This window comes from Numida meleagris, chromosome 11 (assembly GCF_002078875.1).
Source record: "Numida meleagris isolate 19003 breed g44 Domestic line chromosome 11, NumMel1.0, whole genome shotgun sequence".
Taxonomy (NCBI): Eukaryota; Metazoa; Chordata; class Aves; order Galliformes; family Numididae; genus Numida; species Numida meleagris.
In genome coordinates, this window is record NC_034419.1 from 13733851 (window position 1) to 13753366 (window position 19516).

At 47.2% G+C, this 19516-nt stretch overlaps 1 protein-coding gene across 6 annotated transcripts in view; it reads right to left on the reverse strand.

The window, feature by feature from the left end:
* The window catches only part of ADAMTS9 (ADAM metallopeptidase with thrombospondin type 1 motif 9), a 67984-nt gene that overhangs the window by 22742 nt on the left and 25726 nt on the right, over window positions 1-19516 (reverse strand). For all 6 annotated transcript variants that reach the window (XR_002442448.1, XM_021409189.1, XM_021409190.1 and 3 more), the window contains 16 exons: window positions 17832-18013; window positions 17607-17743; window positions 17026-17143; window positions 16655-16750; window positions 14533-14699; window positions 14294-14423; window positions 13867-13993; window positions 12211-12421; window positions 11328-11492; window positions 10195-10359; window positions 9274-9393; window positions 8511-8615; window positions 8208-8375; window positions 7737-8021; window positions 6941-7102; window positions 6180-6356 (listed from right to left, as the gene is read on the reverse strand). Coding sequence is in view for 5 of the 6 variants with exons in the window: in XM_021409189.1 (XP_021264864.1) it covers window positions 6180-6356; window positions 6941-7102; window positions 7737-8021; window positions 8208-8375; window positions 8511-8615; window positions 9274-9393; window positions 10195-10359; window positions 11328-11492; window positions 12211-12421; window positions 13867-13993; window positions 14294-14423; window positions 14533-14699; window positions 16655-16750; window positions 17026-17143; window positions 17607-17743; window positions 17832-18013 (2515 nt within the window). In the remaining variant the exon portion in view is untranslated. The remainder of the gene's footprint in view (window positions 1-6179; window positions 6357-6940; window positions 7103-7736; window positions 8022-8207; window positions 8376-8510; window positions 8616-9273; window positions 9394-10194; window positions 10360-11327; window positions 11493-12210; window positions 12422-13866; window positions 13994-14293; window positions 14424-14532; window positions 14700-16654; window positions 16751-17025; window positions 17144-17606; window positions 17744-17831; window positions 18014-19516) is intronic.

Here is a 19516-nt window from a genome sequence, read left to right on the forward strand (position 1 = left end):
ATCCTCCTCTGCCATGAGAGTCCCCATTGCCACCCCCCACAGGGACATTTTAGCATCCCCTTCGTGCACATCAGCCCATACCGCAACTTACGCTGCAAACTCTGACACAGCCCTACAACATCTGTACATCTCAGTTCCCTTCAGCACAAAGGGCATTGGAAGACACACCACCAAGACAAGCCTAAACAGCACCTTCTCCCCTCTTCCACCCACCTATACTGTTGGTTACACCCCCTACAAAGACTTCACCAGGTGCAGAAATCAGCAGGGCTGTGAACACACAGATCCTGCCCTAAAAGGTGCATCCCTGCTCCAAGCAATGTAACTGGAACAGCAAACAAGCAAAAGCCACCAAATAGCAATGGCACGTCCCTCCAGCGAAGGATGCAATAGGTCTTTTTTCCTCAAATGAGGAGGAAATGTGTCAGCTACCCAAGGAAGCCGATATAATGGGGTGTAGAAGGGGCTGACTGGAGCCTATTTTCCATGCTGCAGCACTTTTAAGAAAGTAGCAATTGAAGCAGCAAGCAGCCAAGTCTAATCGACACCTCGGTTATTTAGTTACATCATAATGTCACTTACAAGTCTCATTCAAGAACAGGATTTCTCCATGTTGGATGGATGGAAACACAAAATAGAGAGTTCACACCGGGCACATGCAGGAGCAAGGGCTACTTCTTGCTCTCCAGCTTTCTAAAGGAAAATCTCTACTTGATGCACCAGTGATCAAACGCTGTGTCAGCCTGCATACAGTCCTGGGCATCAGACAGGCTTCCACACATGCTCACCTTCCCTGTGAGCTAGGAAAAATTAAAACATGAACAGAACATTAAGTGCTTTTTGGAGCAAGATTAACTGCATTGTTTTTCCTTAATGACTGTACAAATCAGGCACCATGAAAGTTAGACATGCACAAAACACCTTTGTGCTTAGCATCCCTCATCATTCCACATTCTTGTTTCTAGATGCTACAATCTCAGCAATAGTAATTACTGCAGTTGGGGGGTATACAGCAGGAACCTGGAACAACGGGTAAAAATCCATGCAGACCTCCCAAAGCACAGCACAGGGACCTGCTGAACCTCACAGCTCATTTCTGTATGTATTGCTTATTTCTCCCACATCTGTGAGTGTGGTCTGCAAACTTGGGGCCAACCATGACACAGAGACCAAAGCCACTCCTGTTGCAGCAGCAGTCCCTCAGCCTTTTGTTCAAGCTCAGGCCAGCTGTGCAGGGCCCGGAAAATAACTATCTTGGTGAGAAAATGTATAAGGGAAATATAAAAGGGGGTCATCAGGGAAGCACACAAAACACAGCCTTCCCCTTCATGCGGTCTCATGGCCCCTGTGCTTGAGGCTGCCACGGAGCATCCCAAAGGAAACCACTTGCAGGGAGGAGAAAGGCAGATGTTTGACAGTAGGTTAGGGGCAGAAGCATGGACTCCACAACAGCAGTTAAGCAGCAGGAAAACAACCCTGCAAGGAACTGATTCAGCAAAGCGCATGGTCAGTGCTTTGGTGCTTGTAGACCTGCATCAATACTAGGCAACACAGCGGAACTGATAGCAGGAGTGTGTCTATGGGGTTTTCCTTATTTACGGAGAAGTGGTGATAAAATACAACTGGTGAGAAGTGGGACCCATGCACAAGGGAGCTAAGGGGTGGGCTGTGGGGCAGCTGGTGAGGCTCTGCCCATCCCAAGTGGTTTTAAGGTGGATGAAGCTGACCGCTGGTGTGCTCTGGCCGCATGACACACAACAGAGAAAGGCTGGAGAAGGTCTGGTTTGCTTTTTTAAACAAAAGCAGAGAGGTCTGCACTGTCAAAGGCCTTTTTTTTCTTTTGGGGGAACGAAAGCAGACAGCTTTTTGCCTTTTATCAGCACACCAGAGTGGCAGTCCCTGGAGTCAGTAGGTCTGCCTGATCCTAAAGAGGAGACAGACAGGAACCCAAGGGAGACAGCAGCTTTGGTGGGCCAGTCTGAGTGAACAGTAAACAGCTCCGAGACAGAGACAGCTTCAGACAGATGGCTGAGGATATCCATAGGCTAAAGTTCTCCTTTTGGTCTGCATCAGCTTTATCAAGGCATCTCTTTCTACATGTTTTTCCAAAGACGTGCAAGTCACACACTGCATCCCTCTGCCTGGGTTATGGATGCTGGGACCTTATGTCCAGCCTTCCTCCACTGCTGCAACATGGGTCCTTCCGCCACCCAGGCTGACTTAGTATTTATTTCCTGACAACCCCTGAAAAACAGATTGGCTGCTGCAGCCAACCAGAGCCTCAACCAACATCATCTGAGTGAAGGATAGAGAAAGCAGCGTGAATCTCCGAGTGACTGGAGAGTTCCACGTGCCTATCACTTCATTTTCAAGGATGGCTTTTACTGAAAAAACATGTGTAAGGAATCATATGGCAGCTCGGTAATGCTGCTGTCACAGCAAATTCGTTTTCTGCGGAAGAGAGGAGGAGAGCAGCAGAGTTAAATACACTTGCAGCCAAATCTGCCCCTGGTTATCACTTATGCCTTAGCAAGAGTTGACACGCTGCCTGCTAAGAACGCTATCAGAACAACGACACAGGGAATATTGCTGCTGAACAGCCTATTTCCAGCAAGCTTCATGGGGAAGGCATCTTGTAAACAACGGGTTGAACTTTGCAACAACAACCATTTTTAGGATTAAAATTCCCAGGTACCAGCTTCATGGCAGGCCTCCCATGGCCCCACAGAGACGCTGCCGTTCCCCACGTCCCCACACACAGCCACAGAGCCCTATGCAGCCACCAGTGCCACCAGCTGCCAGCTAATGGCACCGTGCTGCAAACCCAAACAGAATTCACATCAACAGCAACGGCGTTTGGATGTCAGCTGGTTAATATTCTAATTATTTTATGATAAGCTTCCAATTACAGAATCATAGAATTGTATTAGTTGGGAGGGACATCTGGAGATCATTGAGCCCTACTCCAATTCTTCACTGTTAGATCAAAAGGCCTTCAAAAAAACCAAGAAATTAATAAAAAAACCCAACCGGCCTTTCTGCCTGTTTGATAAGGAGCTGGGAAGCACACAGCACAGCTTTCCAGGCACCATGAGCTACACAGCAGCTCAAACTCTATACCAAAGAGCGATAAGCACTTGCCAGAGCAGATTACATTTGAAATTATAATACTCTTTAGGAAAGAAGCCACCCACCCATCGTCCATGTGTTACCATCCCACTGCAGTGAAGTCCCAGCGACCCACCCGCCCCAACCAGGGCACGGTGCTGGCAGATAGAACTGTGTTCCCTAATCCGTGTCTATTTCCTAGCTTGGGAAGACTGAGAAGGCCACAACAAGTGTCATTACGGATGGTAACAGGGTATGGTGCATATTAGGGCAAACTCTACACCGCTGAAACTTCACAGTGGCTATTGAAAGGAGCAGATCTGCTCCGAGAGGATCGGGCTGAGGTTTGGGTTTGAAGAGAAGTGACGGATAATAATACATCATGAGCATCTCTCCCTCATTCTGGAGAACATGGCAAGATTTCTTTTCATCATTTGAGGGCATGGGCAGACATCTGTGTTCACATCGTAAGGCATTCAGAGGAGAAAAAAGACTCTGTCTCCTGGTGACAGTCTCTGCATGTTTTCTAAAGTATTATTTTAATAAAAAAGAAGTCAGGTCTATCACATGGCTTACAGTTCTGCAGTGTTTGAGTACATGTTCTTAAATCAGCAAGGAAATAAAAGTATCACCTCCTCTCAGCCTTCTTTGAACATGCGTTAGAATGACACGGCATCTCACCAGTCTCCTGTTATAAAACTATAATTTCCATACAGATCCTGTTTATTCATTTAACTATCTCCGTAAAACCTGGATTTAACTAGCCAGATAAAATCACTTCTTTCCTGCATAAGACTGCAGTGGAATATTGCCTTAAGGATCAAGGGTTGGACCCTTCAGACTCAACTGACTTTAATCTGTATGCATTTTAACGTGCTAATTCCATTCCAACCTGTGTGAAGCTAAGCCAATCAGATGCTTGCGAGAAATTAGTTTAACCAAACTAATAGTTCGTACACTTTTAACTGTGTTTGTTTAATTATTAAGAATGACAGTTTCTGTTGGAGAACAAGCAAGTAAACCATTTCAGAAAAATTAGTAAAAGTTACCAAAACTAAGTAATATGACCTTAATTTACCAAAAGACTCAAGAAATCATTATACAAATTCAATTATGATTACATTCTACTTGTCTTTAATTTTCACTGTTCAACATTAACATTAAACATTGTAAATGTATGCAATCTTTATATAAAATTAAATAACAATATTGGAAAAATAAATACACTTTTACATAAATACATAAATCCATACTGCTGAAAAGTTTCAGCTAATACTATACTCTTGTTTCAAAAGTGACCAAAAAAATATGGTAGTGACACTCCATCCAAAGAGATGAAGTATTACAGCTACAGGATGATGTTTGCAACCGATGACAGAGCTAAGGCAAATTGGGTGATCCCACACTAACAAAAGAAATTTGGGCGTTACTACCTACAGTAGTAGCACGAGGTAGACACACATGTGGAGCATTCTGCAGGAGGGACACGACGTCCTGTTGACCCCATAGACAGAGACAGCGCAGTCTTCAAACAGCCCGCCAAGGTTAATACAGGCAAGAGTTTTAGTAGAGTCAAAGGAATTTCTTTCTGGGTAAGAAACCCAACGACACCAAAAACAAACAAACAAGCAAACCAAGGAACATACAGGACTGCACTCTGCATTTTCAACACCGAGGAGCAGGTGCAGCCCTCCGGCCTGCTGCCAAACAGTGGAACAGCTGAATGCTGAGTGGCACCAAACGCAACACAACTCTGTCCTCGCCTGCGGTTCTCGCCAGTGTCCCAGCACAGGTGATATAAAGGCTAGCAGCAGTTCTCAGCTGGGAGTGCTGCAGGAAAGCCGCTGCACGGCTGCTAGTTCTGTTGAGCTCACCGCCCTCATCGTAGCACCAGCTATCAGGGTACGAGGGATACATGAGCACCTCAAATGGAACATGTCATGGCACTGTCCCTTGTACTGGTGAAGCACCGTAGAAACACTAGTCCAGTATTTTTATGGCTATTGCATAATGCACTGAGGTATGATACGAATATTGAGAAATGTTACTGAAGGCGTCCGTGTTACTGAGAGCATCCACAGAAACTAGCGAGGTTACGTGCTAGCAAGATGACTTTCCAAACCATGACAATTAAGGAAGTACAATACATTACAAACAGGCCTCTTTTTTCCTTATAAAGTGCTTTTGAGTCAAATTCTCTCTTTTTTTTTTTTCCTTTAAAAAAAGAAAAATCTTCTTGAAAAGCTGTTACAACAAAACACACTAAAGGTCAACATCTGTTTGAAGGCCACTCCAAAAACAGGCAGGTCCATGGTTTCCAGGGTGCCAGAAGAACCCCAACTGCCACTGGGGCAGAGAAAACAGCAAAAAATACTCAGAACACATCCCAGCTCCCAGCTCAGGGCACTCAGCCCTCACAAGCCACCGCAGGAGCATCTCTGTGGCAGATCCTGGCCAACTCCTGAAGCAGAGAGATGCACACGGATAGCTTACAGCTGCCTTTGCACAGCATGTCACACTCCTATTTTGTATGGGAGTAGAGCTGCAGCGTGGGTGTGAACACGCACAGATTTCTATATCGAAGTGCACAGGGTGGCACACCCACCCACACACACTTGTTGAGCCTGGAACTGGATGAAATTTGGTACAGTTTTCCCCATCAGTTCGTTTTCGGCACAGAACACGCAACTTGTAAACCAGTAGGTGCACAGTGCAGTGTTACCATTAAACTTCAGTCCAATTCCACTTCAATGCAAAAGTACTGCTTAAATGCCAGGTTTAAATCCATGTGCAAAGAACTCAGTCAGAACCAAGACTCGTAATGCACGGCACTCGCATGGTGTAACAGAACGGACAAAGTTGGCTACTGAGCAGAAAGTGCCTTTCAAAGGACTCAAGCTCCTCTAATGTAAGCCCTTACCGAATCGGTGTTATTCCAAATACATAATCAATAATCCTCTTAAGTGCAGTTTTAAGACACGAAGCATTAGCACCTTGGTTTGAAGCACATTAAATCTGTTGTTACGGGACATCCACGCAACGCTTCACAAAGAGAAAGCTTATGGCCGTACCGAGCTCCAGGGACCAGCGCTCCAGGCAGCATCTCTAGGACAGTCCTGCACATTGCACTGCTCCCTGTCTGGTGGCTTGTCAAGGATTTCGCAGCTCAGATCCGTGAATCTTTCTCCATTGGGGCGCTGGCACACCACAAGCCGCGTTCTTGTCCCTGCCCCACACGGCTTCGTGCACTGCAAATCAGCACAGGGGACAGGAATCAGCACCAGGCTCCTGCAGCACTCCAACCATGGGGCTGCTCCTGCTCCCACCCCACCCTCTCATCACATCCCCACAGTGATGCATGATGATGCTTCTCTCTCCCAAAGCCATTTGTGCGGCTCCATGACAACACTGCCAAGGCCAGTGGGGTGTCAGAGGTTACGTCTCTAATTGCTTCCTTCAGAGGAATTTGCAGAAGGGAGTGGTGGTTTAATTACAAAGAAAGCTTTCAGTTAAACTAGACTTATCTTGAAAAAAAAAAAAAAAAAAAAAGAAACCTCAATTTCTTTAGATTTTGCTTTTGTCTGGAAACAAATTGATGAATGGAACTGAAAACAACACCAAGCAGTTGCTGGGGCTCACTCATTTATCAGAGGCTGCCATTCATGCGCTGATATTTCTCATGTCCAACCACTACTTCCCCCTCTTCTCCCATTTTTCAGCCACCCACTAACACAAACTTTCCCTTTATAATTTTATAAATAAAGCACCTATCACCTTATCGATAAACACTCTTCGCAACCGTTCTGATGGAATGGAAAAATGGTGCACTCACCTCTCCCCAGTTGCCATAAGCCCATTGAGGACAGGGGCCGGACTCGCATGATCTCTGCTCCATGGGTTTGGTTTTCTCATCGCAGTTATTTGCGGTGTATCCATTTTCATCCTGGCACACCACGACGCGCCGCTGGAACCCCCCTGCACACGTGCTAGAGCACTGCAAGACACAATTGCCCACAGCCTCTTTGAGCCCAGGAGTAATTGTGCATTCCCGGCTCTTTCCCAGAGCGCTGCACCGTGGGAATGCACGGTGAGAAATTTAATACAGCTAACAGGCTTTATTAACTTCAAACCTCTGCTCTTGCTAATAGCAGTGCAATGACTTAGGTGCTGACTAGGCAAAGAAAATAAACACGAGCCTAGTTTTGAGCAGGTGAGTAATCCCCGCTGCCTTGAGCGCAGTGTTTAACATCGCATTTCTGCTTAATTCCCTTTAGGGACTTGCACGATAAAGTGTTTCAAACCGGCTGGGGGGGGCGAGGAGCTGGCATCAAGGCTCTGCTGTGCTCTGGCAGCAGCTCTGCACAGCTGTAAATGCCCCAGGAGGCAGCAAGAAGCAGAGGCTGGCCTTTGGCATGTGGAAAACAATGCTATCTGCAGGGAGATGCACGGTGTGAGGGAATGAGAGGCGATGCCCGCACCCTGCTGCAGCACATGGGGAAGTGAGGAAGGAGCAGAAAGCAGGGACAAGGGTCTCTCTTTTCCCTGCGTAGTGATGTTTAAAAAGAAAAAAGCTTGAATTCACCTAGGAAAAAACCAATCAGAAATAAGAACAAAATCAGGGCACTCACAGCCCCCCAGGGACCAATTCTCCACTGATTGCCTCCCGGTATATGTGCACGGTTTCGGTTGGGGCTGCCTCCTGGGTGCAGCTTGAGGCGATGGTCCGGATAGAGGAAAGGGTGGATGGGCCTGCCATAATCGTGGCTGTTTGGATGACAAGGAGACATGGAGCAGTCCTGCTCGGTGGCAGGGAGGTCATCTGGGTCGCACTCGCTCCTGTCCACCAGCTGGTCACTGTAATCGATGCAGATCACTTGTCGCGTTGCCTTACCTTGGCCACAAGTCACCGAGCACTGCGTTACAGTGGGAAAAGGAGACACAGTCACATTTCCAACTTTGAACACCAGACCAACAGCTATTGCTAATAAAACACAGCTGAAAACCATCGTCTTCCCATTGTAAATACAACAGATTAATGCAATGAGCCTCCAGCAGTTATGCCAACAAGGCTTTCCTGTGGGATGCCCTGCGATGCTTACAGAGCTCCACTCCAAGGCCTTCCATTGCCCGCAGGGTGTCACGGTGCACATTTCAGTGGCCGAGGGCTTCGGCAGGTGGAAACAAGCAGACTCATCAGCCACTGAGCCCTGCTCATCCCGACAGCTGACGTATCGCATCCGCGTCCCCTTCCCGCACGTTGCAGAGCACTAGGGAAGAGCAACAAGCACTGCGCTAGAAAACTTTCCTATTACATGCTAGAACAAAAAGCTGGGCAAACGCACTTAAAAACATCACATTCTCTACTGTAAAAGAATCCTGAAAGTATTACGACATGCACTTACTGGTGTCCAGGATCCAAATCTCCACTGCGTCCTGTGAACGCCTGATACGGATCTCTTGGCTTCGGGACTATTTGGATGGGGAGGACATGCTGCGATTTCACAGTCCTGCACGTGAGACCCATGAGGGAAAAGAGGAAAATAAAGGAAGTGATGAAAGATTTGCAGATGTTTCAGTTAAACCACCTCCTCTTCAATGCAAACATTAACAGTGCACAATGTCTCGAGAATGTGACCTGCATGCTTGTGTGCAGGCAGGCTTTCTTCTTGCACACTCTTGCTGTATCAGCAAAATTTGGTATTGGTTCCCCTAAGAGCTTTATTTGCATAACCCCTCCAATGGTCTCTTGACTTATCAGGAATGCTAAAACTGGGGTCCTCATAGCTGAGAACAATCTCTCTGCATTAAAACAGAGTGTGACAGAAATAACAACCATACAACAAAAGCTGCCCCAACCCAGCAGGGATGCTCACCCGCACCCTTCCCTCACTGCCAGAGAGTGACGTCCCAAATGGGCCACTGAGCAGCATAGCTACAACTCAGCAACACTAGACATAGGGTCAATCACTGCCAGTCTCTCAGGCCAGGACAGGGCAGTGATTTACACCCCTGGGTGAAGACCAGACCTGCTGGTACCCAGAAGAGCTGAGAAGACTGTTGATCCCTTAGCAGCAGAGACAATAAGCTAAGAGAAAAGGTCCCACACTGTTACTGCTGCCAGGGGGCATGAGAACCTAAGATGGAGAGGGGAACAGCAGGATTCACCTGAGTGTCTGTTGGCTTGGTCGCGGCATTGCACTCGTTATCGTCCACCACTGACATGTAGGTGCCCACGACACACTTCACCGCTCTCATCTGGTAGCCTTGGCCACAGGTCGTGGTGCACTGAGAAAGGGCAGGCAGAAAAAAAAGAAGTGCTGGGCTTGAGTGGCCGCTTCAGTTAGAGAGAATTAATCAGCCCAGCCTACGTCCAGGCATGAAGCACGAGCAGCATTATAAAACCCAGCTCCCCTTCTGCTTTCTCTCCACTTCACGCATTTCCAGCTTTAAATTAGGTCAAAGTTTTAATTCACTGAGCCCATCACAGCCTCACACGCTTCACTTACTGTCCTCGGGAATGAAGGTGTGAGCATTTCAATGATTTACTCTTCTGCACATGGTAAATCATAGCCTGGGAGAAGCTACACCACATCCTCCTTTAAAACCGGTTGCTCAGCCTCACAGTAGCAGAAGCACTAAGGGATATTTTTGCTGATGGGCAATTAGTCTGGCTGGGATGACTCGCCTGGCCTTGCTGCTGATTTTTATTTTTAAGAACTAACAGCTTTGTGGAAAATAAGATGCCAGAACTCTGCGGGAGAAATGAGCAACTCTCATTTTAACAGTGAAAAACACCACCACCATCCCCCCCTCCTGCCCCCCAGAATGGAAAACATTGAAAGCAACAATTGCTACTGAGTGGCAGCAGCTTTTTTTTTTTTTTGGTGAAAATTAGGCCACATATTTGCGTGCCTAAATATGGATTTAGGAGCGTAACCTTGGCAGTCGTTTTTTTGACAATCACGGCCGATTTAGTATGCCACATTAAATTTAGCACAAAGGGCAGGTGCTGTTCCTGCTGCCCATAGGCTGCACCCAAGCGAACCAATTTGCAAACACCTCACTGGGATGAACTGGCTCAGATACCTGGCCCCAGGGCCCCACTTGCCACGCTGCACACTCCTGCTGCTGGCACGTCTGCACCGACTCCGGCTTCGTTTCGGGGTCACAAAACCTGTCGTTCAGCCGATCTTCCCCAAATTGGCACCAGGTCTGGCGATGCTTGTGCCCCTTCCCACAGGTGACCAGGCACTGCCAGGGAGAAAGCACTGAATTGTTTAGTTGGAAGGGATCCTTATAGGTTATCTAGTTCAACTCCACTGCAATGAGCAGGGACACCTACAGTTTGATCAGGCTGTTCAGCGCCTGGTCCAGTCTGACCTGGAATGTCTCCAGGGATGGGGCATCCAGCACCTCTGTGAGCAAAGCACAAGCTCAGGGGGCACCTTGCAGCTCCTGCCCCAGAGGTTGAGAGCAGACCCAGGATCTCTGCTTAAATGCTGCTAGTGAGGCAGCTGGGCCAACACACTCTGGTATAATACAGCCTTGTGGCTATTTTCATTATATTATTATTCTAAACCGTAGTTCTGCCAGTATGCCAACAGCCATAGAGAAAAGTGCAGCGAACACCAGTGCCAAGCAGGACGGCCAGAAAGAGACAGGGAGAGCCAACCTTACCGCCACGCCAAGGCACATATAGCCTGGTTCTAGGGCTGGCTGCATCTTCCAGCAGCCCCTGACAGCTGTGAGATGTAGGGCAAAGCTGCAGTACTGCTCTCTGAGAGCACGCATTGAGGTGCCAGAGGCTTGCACTCCAAGTGTGCACGATAAAGGTTTCATCCCTCCAGGCTGCAGTCGCCCCATTGAACATCCTATCCGCTGCCATGGGTGGCAGACACGTATTTTGCAGACAGCCCTTGTTTCCATTTATTTTCTTCCATTATTTTCTAAAACAACGTGATTCACAAAAACAAGAGCTATTTGGACACAAAGGTAACAAACAGCCTTTGGAGACTGTTTCCTCCATCCCAGTTGCTGCTGGGAGCAGCCTGCAAAGATGAACTTCTGTTGCATTAGGAAGGGCACCAGTTGGAGCAGAAGAGGTAATGGTAATAAACCACAGGGTGAGGTCTGAGCAGGAGAGTTGACTGTAGGATCAGAAAGAACACAATGCAATAGGGACGAGCTGCAGGAGAGCGGATGTCCCTGCCAGCTCCTACCTCAGACCAGTCTCCAGTTTTCCACTGGGGGCACAGGAAGTCACTGCAGCGCTGCACCGTCAGCTTCTCCTGCTGGCTGCACTTGCTGTCATCCAGCACGTCGTTGTAGGTGCTCACACACATGGCCCGCCGCCGCCGCGTGCCTCCGCCGCAGCTCTTGGAGCACTGCAAAGAGCAGACACTGAGTACGCATGTTCTTCAAGCCCATTTATCTCCTTCCTCTTTACAGGCAGGACTACAACGAGACTGCAGAAAACCTCCAGAAGAACAATTTGTACTTTAAGTAACAGGCTATTACTTCAAATATTCCTTTAAAAATCCAATCTCGCTAAGCTTAATAAAAATCTTGGAGCAATGGGTTTCACAAATCCATCTCGGGTTATAACCCCATTATTACTTTTACAAGTGTTGCCTTTCAGTCCCCCCAAATGGCTGATGCTTGTTCTCATTTTACAAGAGATTAATTCCCCCCAAGCAGCCCACCCTCCTTCCGTGCCATCCCTGGAAAGCCCCAGGCTCGTCACTCTCTTGGTGCTGTGTCTGCACCCAGGGATATTCTTGGCCACCAAACGGCATTCTGCTGAAATGTGCAAGGGAAACAAACTTCAGAAGTCCTCCGCTGATGGCACTGTGTCCTCTCGCCTCCCACCAGCGTGATGGCTTTGATGGGAGAGGACAGCCCACGGCACTGAGCACAACAGACAGACCTCAGGATGTTTCAAAGCATAAATCCAGCGCAGTGGAAAATAGGAAGCACTGGGCTCGTTCACACCACTGTGTCCTTCAGAAGGAGCAGGGAAAGCTGAGTTGATGCATCTGACTTTCACACGCTGTTTGCAAACCAAAGAGCCCCCAGAGAGCACGTGACAGCAGCACCCCTCACCTCAGTCCAGGCGGAGTACCGCCAGCCTCCCACGTTACAGTCTCCCGTGCACTTCTCCCTCGTGCTCGGCTTGGCTTGGCTGCTGCAGAAGCGGTCATCGACCTTCTCTGTCTTCCCCTCCAACCTGTTGTACTTGGAGCAGTAGATCTCCAGCATGCGGTAGCCCAGCCCGCACTGGGCCGTGCACTCGCTCCTCCTTGCGACGTGCCACCTGAGAGCAAATGTCAGTGACACAACCCATGAGAATATCAGAGGAGCTGCGGGGCTCTGGGACACTGCAGATAATGTGCTTGGGGGTGTCTGACACTAAAATATGCATTCTTGAATGGAAAGTTTTGATCCTTCCCAATGGTTTCCAAGACATTCAGAAGTATTGGGCAATCATAGAATCATAGAATGGCCTGGGTTGAAAAAGACCTCAAAGATCATCTGGTTTCAACCCTCTGCTGAGGGCACAGTTGCCAACCACTAGACCAGGCTGCCCAGAGCCACGTCCAGCCTGGCCTTGAATGCCTCCAGGGACGGGGCATCCACAACCTCCTTGGGCAACCTGTTCCAGTGCGTCACCACCCTCTGAGTAAAAAACTTCCTCCTAATATCTAACCTAAATCTCCCCTGTCTCAGTTTAAAACCATTCCCCTTAGGAATCAGCTCTGGCTTTGCTTCTTGGAGGGAAGGAACAGCCCCCAGCTCCTCCTGATGGGAAGGAAAGGTGATGTGGCCCTAGGGGACTGCTCAGGCTGCAGAAGGAGTGCATGGACAAGCACAGAGTGGTGCTTTGGGGGCTTTCTGCCCCGTGGTCCAGTGCAGGACAGCCACCTGAGCAGCAAGCACACAGCACTGCTCCTATGCTCAAAGAACAAACTGCAAGGCTAGGAGAAGAATAAGATCAAGGGGATTTGGAGTCAATAGTTCCTGAATTACAGAAGCCCGTGTCCCTGCCTGCTTTTCAAAACTTGGGCATTTCCTCTTCTCAGGTTTCCAACCTGTCGCAATGGCAACAGCTGTTACCTCGACAACTCATCCCAAAGCAGCCCCGCAGTGACTGTTTACACCCCAGACTTAACAAAGCAAGAGAAACCCCTCCAAAAAGCCAGTAATCCAAACTGCTTCGCCAGCAGCTGATTACTGCCACCATATTTTAAGCTCTTGGAATAAAAACAGATTGCTGCTTAAAGGAAAATGGGTTGCAATGACTTAGGGCACGCTCCACCAATTCCAACTCTCCAGCAGTTGTCAGGGGACAGCCCCAAACCCACTCTACACTTCAGTCCATTCCTCACTTTAAGCAAATGATAAATCCAAGCCTTAGCAACTCTTTGTTTTGAGCACATGTTATTTTCCTCTTTGCAGGCTGTTTGTAGGATGGTGCTCAGCATTTCTATCCTGGCAGGTTGAAACGTCAAGCATTTGTTGTTACAGCTAGCACTAATTGAAGCCAACATAGCAAACCTGAAAACGCAGAAATGTGCCTCCCAAAACACAGCTGGTTGACATCAACCCCTCTTGGGCGACAGAGAGACAACAGTTAATCCCTCTTTTTGTTTGTTTTTTAAAACCTAATACAGGCTGCTGAGAAAAGGGATGAGGGGGGTGAAAGGGGAGTAAACAATAAATACAGGATGCAGTGTATAGACAGGAGTGAGCAGAGCGCACCTTAATTCGCACTCGGTGCCACAAGGCTCCGTTATTGGGTCGGGCTGGGGAATCCGATCACATCTTTGGTCCGACACCGTGAGCTGGTCTGACTCTCTTGTACACACAGGTTTCCTTTTTCGTTCTCCTACACGGGAAGAAAACACATTGAGACATACAGGACAGTAACCAAATCAGCTGCTTCTCTTCCTCTCTTAGTAGTAGTATTTAAGAGATGGGCTACAAAGGTTCCCTGCTTTGCAGCTGAAAAGCACCACTGCAGTGCTGCACCTTGCAAGCAGCATGCCACAGGCTATCTACTGCTGCAGGCAGGGAAACAAGCCCATAATGTACAAGTCTCCAAGAAAGCAAATGGAAAAGGATTTGCAAACATTGCTGAGATCCCAGGTGAACCCACTGCATCTGTAAAGGCTTCCCGAGCACCTACCTTGGCAGAGCTTACTGCAGGGCTGCCAGGGGCCATAGGCATTCCAATAAAACTGCTGAGGTTTGTCTTCAATGGGGATATTGAAAGTGTAACGAACGTCAGGATTGTACAAATTGCCCACTGATAAAACCTGGGAGAAAACGAGGATAAAGCAGAGTAAACGAACAGACTTTGCTGCCGGTTGTTTTCAGCCCAGTAACGCTTGGCAGACTTTTCCACACGCACAACGTATACTTCACCTGAAGCGTTATTTCTTGCTCAATCCGATCTGTAGAATTAATCCTTTCAATAGCATTATCCGATCCGCTGTATTCGATCACAGCATTCCCAACTTTGATTTCCCTTTTAAACATACTGACGACAAAGTCTCCATTTAATATAAAGTCTCCTTGACTGTTAGATAAGGCTGCATAGGTGCAAAAAACAAGAACTAAAGACGCAGAATTAACTCAGATGTACATAATAACGTGGGTCATGCGCTCTCAGTGCTCCCCTTCACTGGGATGGGAGGAAAAGTTGACTAGCACTCTCAGACAGAAAGGGTGGAAAGAGAGCAGCAGAGGTCTTACAGACATGGTGCCTATCCCTTTCTCCTTTGAGAACCTCATTGAAGTGAAGGCTAAATGCCTGAAGTTGCTCCTAAATAGCTTCCCCATAACCTAGGGGCAGGCTGCTGCAGGCAGTGTGATACAAAGCCATTCTGCCCAAATATTTGCGTTAGCTGGGCAGATAGGGTGACTTGCACGTTGTTTCCAGGTGTGTTCTTAGGATAAACTTCTGTGCCCTAATTGCCCAAACTTTGTTTTTTGGTGGATAATTACAGTGAGTTTGGTCAGCACCTCCTTCTCCCTCCTTCCCTCCTCCCCGTTTACTTTTTTATTATTCCAAATCTTAAGGTATGTGAAAGCACTGAAGGCTTAAAGCCTAAATGCTTTATAAAAGGAACGGTTTCCTGAAAACAGCAGTCTGCTGCACAACTTCACACTAATGCGATTATGTAGCTAATTTCCTAAGTTAGTTTCCCCACCATTTCACCCATCACAGCTACATTACTACAAAGCCTCTGTACGGAAAAAATCCAAACTTAACACCAAAACACCAAAGGGAAGGTTTTTACACCAAACGAGGAGAGATAATGAAGCAAAACACTGGTGGTTGCAAACAGTTATAGATGGACAAAAGCTCAAAAAGCAGACTCTGTGCTCAACCAAATTCTATACTCTGGAGGCTTTCGTGTCATTTGGCAGCAGTAAAACTCATTAAAGGATTCCTTCCCATTTACTGTATCTTCCTACAACAGTAGGTGCGTGCCTTGGACTTGATGACAACATCAAATTCCTCCTAAATTGTTAAGGAACTGCAAGGTTCTCAGTACTGAGGGCCTGAGATTTCACACTCAGTGAGCTGCAAAATAAGTGGACAAACGCACACTTCTCATTTGCTTCTCTTCGGGCCTAATATGAAGAGATGCTTTCCCAGCAATATTAAAGCAACATTAAAGAAGATTTGACTTTGTTGCTTCCCAAGAAGATTAAAGGGCCCTCCAAGAAGAGCTGAGAAGTTCTTTAGGGCTCATTCTGGAGAGAACCACTTTGAACAGGCACCACATGGGGAGCATTCGAGGCCAGGCTGGATGGGGCTTTGAGCAACCTGGTCTAGAGGGAGGTGCCTCTGCCCATAGAAGGAGGGTTGGAACTAGATGATCTTAAAGGTCCATTCCAACCCAAACCATTCTATGGTTCTATGACTGTTTTTCTAGAAAAGAGGAATAAGGAAGCCTCTCTCCCTCTCCCAGGAAAAAGATATTGCACCTTTGAGGGGTTTTCTTGTGATGTGCATCCATGCTGCACCACTTCATTCCATTGCTGTGAAAGCAAGGGCTGTGCAGGGCCAGGAAGACCTCCTTGGGTTTTTGCCTCTATGAAGGGTCTGGAAACATGGACTTTCAGCTTCTCAGAGCAACAACTGAAACTGCCAGAATTGTTTCCCTTTGGTGAACGATCGTCTCCTCTATTTGTTTTCCAAGTGACACCAAGAAGTGAGATTCTTCACCTCCCACTGGGCTACAAACCTCCAGCCCAGCCCTTCCCCAATACATGCAATTACACTGAGTGCAGACCTCAGTATGGGTTTCTGCTCAGCACGGTGAATAACCCAGACATGACCCTGTGAGGGCACACTTCTCATCATGTGAGCCTCCCAAACTTTGCTTCAAGGATGGCACGAACATAGAGAAGGAGCAAAATCAAGGTGACCATGCTTGGCAGATATGCAGGATATATACTCAATAAGAGCAACCAGACCTATCCACACAACCAGAAAACAGCTGCATTCAGGACTGAAATGTGCACTGCAACTCACCCAGGTAGTTGTCATCCTCTGGTTTCCCTGAGTAACTGTGCTGACGCACATCAATATTTGTTGCACCAGCTGGAATGCGGACCACAACGTTATAGCCTAGAACAGATTTAACGCAAAGTCAAGGCTATTACGCAGATGTTTCATTTGCTTTTTATAGGGGGGAAGGGAGATGAGCAAAATTACCTCACATTACACAATCCAATACTCTTCATTTAGGGATAGCATAAATGGTTATAACCTGGTATATACTATAGCTAGAAGGATTTCACGTTTTATATCAGTGTTTTTGTAGATTAAGTGTGGTAAAGGCTTTTATAGATCCTTTATAGACCTGCATTTTTCACGATAAAGTTTTAGCAACAGATTCTTACCATAATGCACCGTGTTAAATGTGCCCGCAACAGTTTTGCATGAAGAATTATCCCCACCACAAACACCACATTTATCTCTTCTTGCTTTTGAATTCAGCACATGATCGCATCCCGCTTGCTTGAAGAGAAAAATTGAAAAACGAGATGGAGTAAATGCAGACTAGAACAGCATCTACAAATCTCCAAATTAAGCCCCACAAAAAGCTTTGTGTGGAAGAGGCTGCCATGAGACAAATCACTTCGCTTCCCCACATTTTTGTGCTGATTCACAGCATGGCCATCCCACACCAGTTGTAAACGAAGAGCAAGACTCGGGACCATCACCGTCCCTGGAGGTTTTCAAGAAAAGGGTAGATGCGGCACTGAGAGACACGGTTATTGGGCATGGAGGGGGATGGGTCAATGGTTAGACTAGAAGATCTTAGGGGTCTTTTCAAATCTTTCTATGACCGCTACCTTTGCCAGGCAGTGCCTGAGCTGAAGCAAACTTCTTGAGTTGGTTGTTCCCATGGAGAAACGTGCCATGGAGAAACACAGAAAATGGAAACCATTCTTGTAAAAGAGAGGGGAAAAATCATTACCCTGCACAGGCCCTGCACGCAGATGTCATTGGTATCAGGGCCACAGGGAGTCCCATCAATGACGCGATCCCGCAGCTGGTAGTAAGCAGTGTTCCCCGCCACGCGGCAGAACAGCTTGCAGCGATCCTTCATCAGGACTGGGGAGGGAGAAAGACCAGGAATGCATTACCCAAATGCCACTGCCAAGCAGGGCCCCAGAAGATAGCACCGTGCCCCGGCACTTACTGCCGCTGTACTTGGGCACCCAGCGCACATTTGTGGGCAGCCCGTTGATGTTGAAGTGCTTCCCATCAAAGTCAGCGCACTGCTCATCCCGGAAATCCTTCTTCAGCTTTGAGCACGGTTCGGTGTTGCAGGATTTAAATTTCATTCGACGTCCCACACAGTATTTCCCACCGTTTTTAGGCCTGCGGGAACAAAGAAAGGAGCTGTGAAAGGTGATGCTCAAAAGGGATGAACAAAGAGAGTATTTGCTCTCCAGTGAATATAGCTGTAGTGGGAGAAGACAGAAGAAGAACATCTCCCTTGCCAGTGAGAATTTAGCTTCACACTTAGGGGCATGGGTTAGAGGGCACACTGGGGATGGGTTGATGGTGGACTGGATTATCTTAATGGTCTTTTCCAATCTTAATGATTCTACGACAGATCCCATAATGTGGGTCTTCCCCTCCACAACGCCCCATTGGTCCCACAGATTTGGTGTCTCTTAGCTGAAAAGAGACAGAAAACCCCCACACCCTGCTAACCAACAAGCACCTAGAACTGATGTCGGTTTTTCAGCATCCTGAAGTGCAGGTGCATCAATCACCCATCAGGCTCAGCAGGATCTTTTCTCCCACAAATAATGATTCTTCTACTTGTGACTCAAGTAGCAGAATTTCTGGCCACAAAGGGACATCCTGATCATCTCAGGGTATAGCACATGGGGAAACACGCTAGCAGCAGCAAACTGCAGAGCTCAGGGAGGCAGAAGCATGCATGGGGGAGTTAACAGGATTCACTGTTTTTGCTTTGAAAGCATTTACACAGCGGTAGAACTGTTGCAATCTTAAAAAGCCTTTAAATTATGCAATAATTCTAACTGGGTGTTTCTTAAAAAACACTTGCAATTGCAACATTTTGATGGTAACCACACTGCTTCCAATACAAATCAATGTAATTAATAGTAGACTTCTAAATACCATTAACTACAAAGAACATGCAAGAGCATTTTCATTTTTTTAAAGGGCATGTCTAACATGATCCAAAGTTTCCAAGTTTCCTTTTCTCTAGACATTACTCATGAGATTGAGATAACGCTGAATATATGCTCAAATCACCGGCTAAATGACCTTAAAAGTTGCTATCATGCTACAAACTATCAGCTCTGTAACCTGGCAGTAGATCTCTCCAGCTTTGTGGGTTGGAGAACACACATTTCAAAACGGCCCCGAACCACTCTGACAATTTTAGGGTGTTTGTAACCGTGTGTTGCTTTTCACAGAGGTTGAGTAAATGAAGAGCTGCCCCTGAGAAATAAATCAGCCTCACAGAACATTGAAGTTCAGTGTTGTGAAGAAATAACACTAGATTCCTCAGCATTGTGTAGTATTTCTATGGATAATCATCAACAATGTACCGCAGAGATGGGAGGGAGCAGTGCACACACAGGAACCTCCTTGTTCTGGCCTCAGTCTGGCTCATCTCAGAATCATCTATTTTATCAGCTAATGGATGGTATGGATCATTCTAGCATTGCTTTCCTTACAAACTCCTACTTTCAAGCTGGACATCTCCTTCACAGCACGCTAGGGAGCCCTGAGGCCTGCATGCACTCACTCGTCCAGCCCAGCTCCAGCGCAGGTGGATCCCTTGGAAGGACCAGCACACAGACATGATCTGACTCGTGTCCAGAGATAGCATTCACCCAT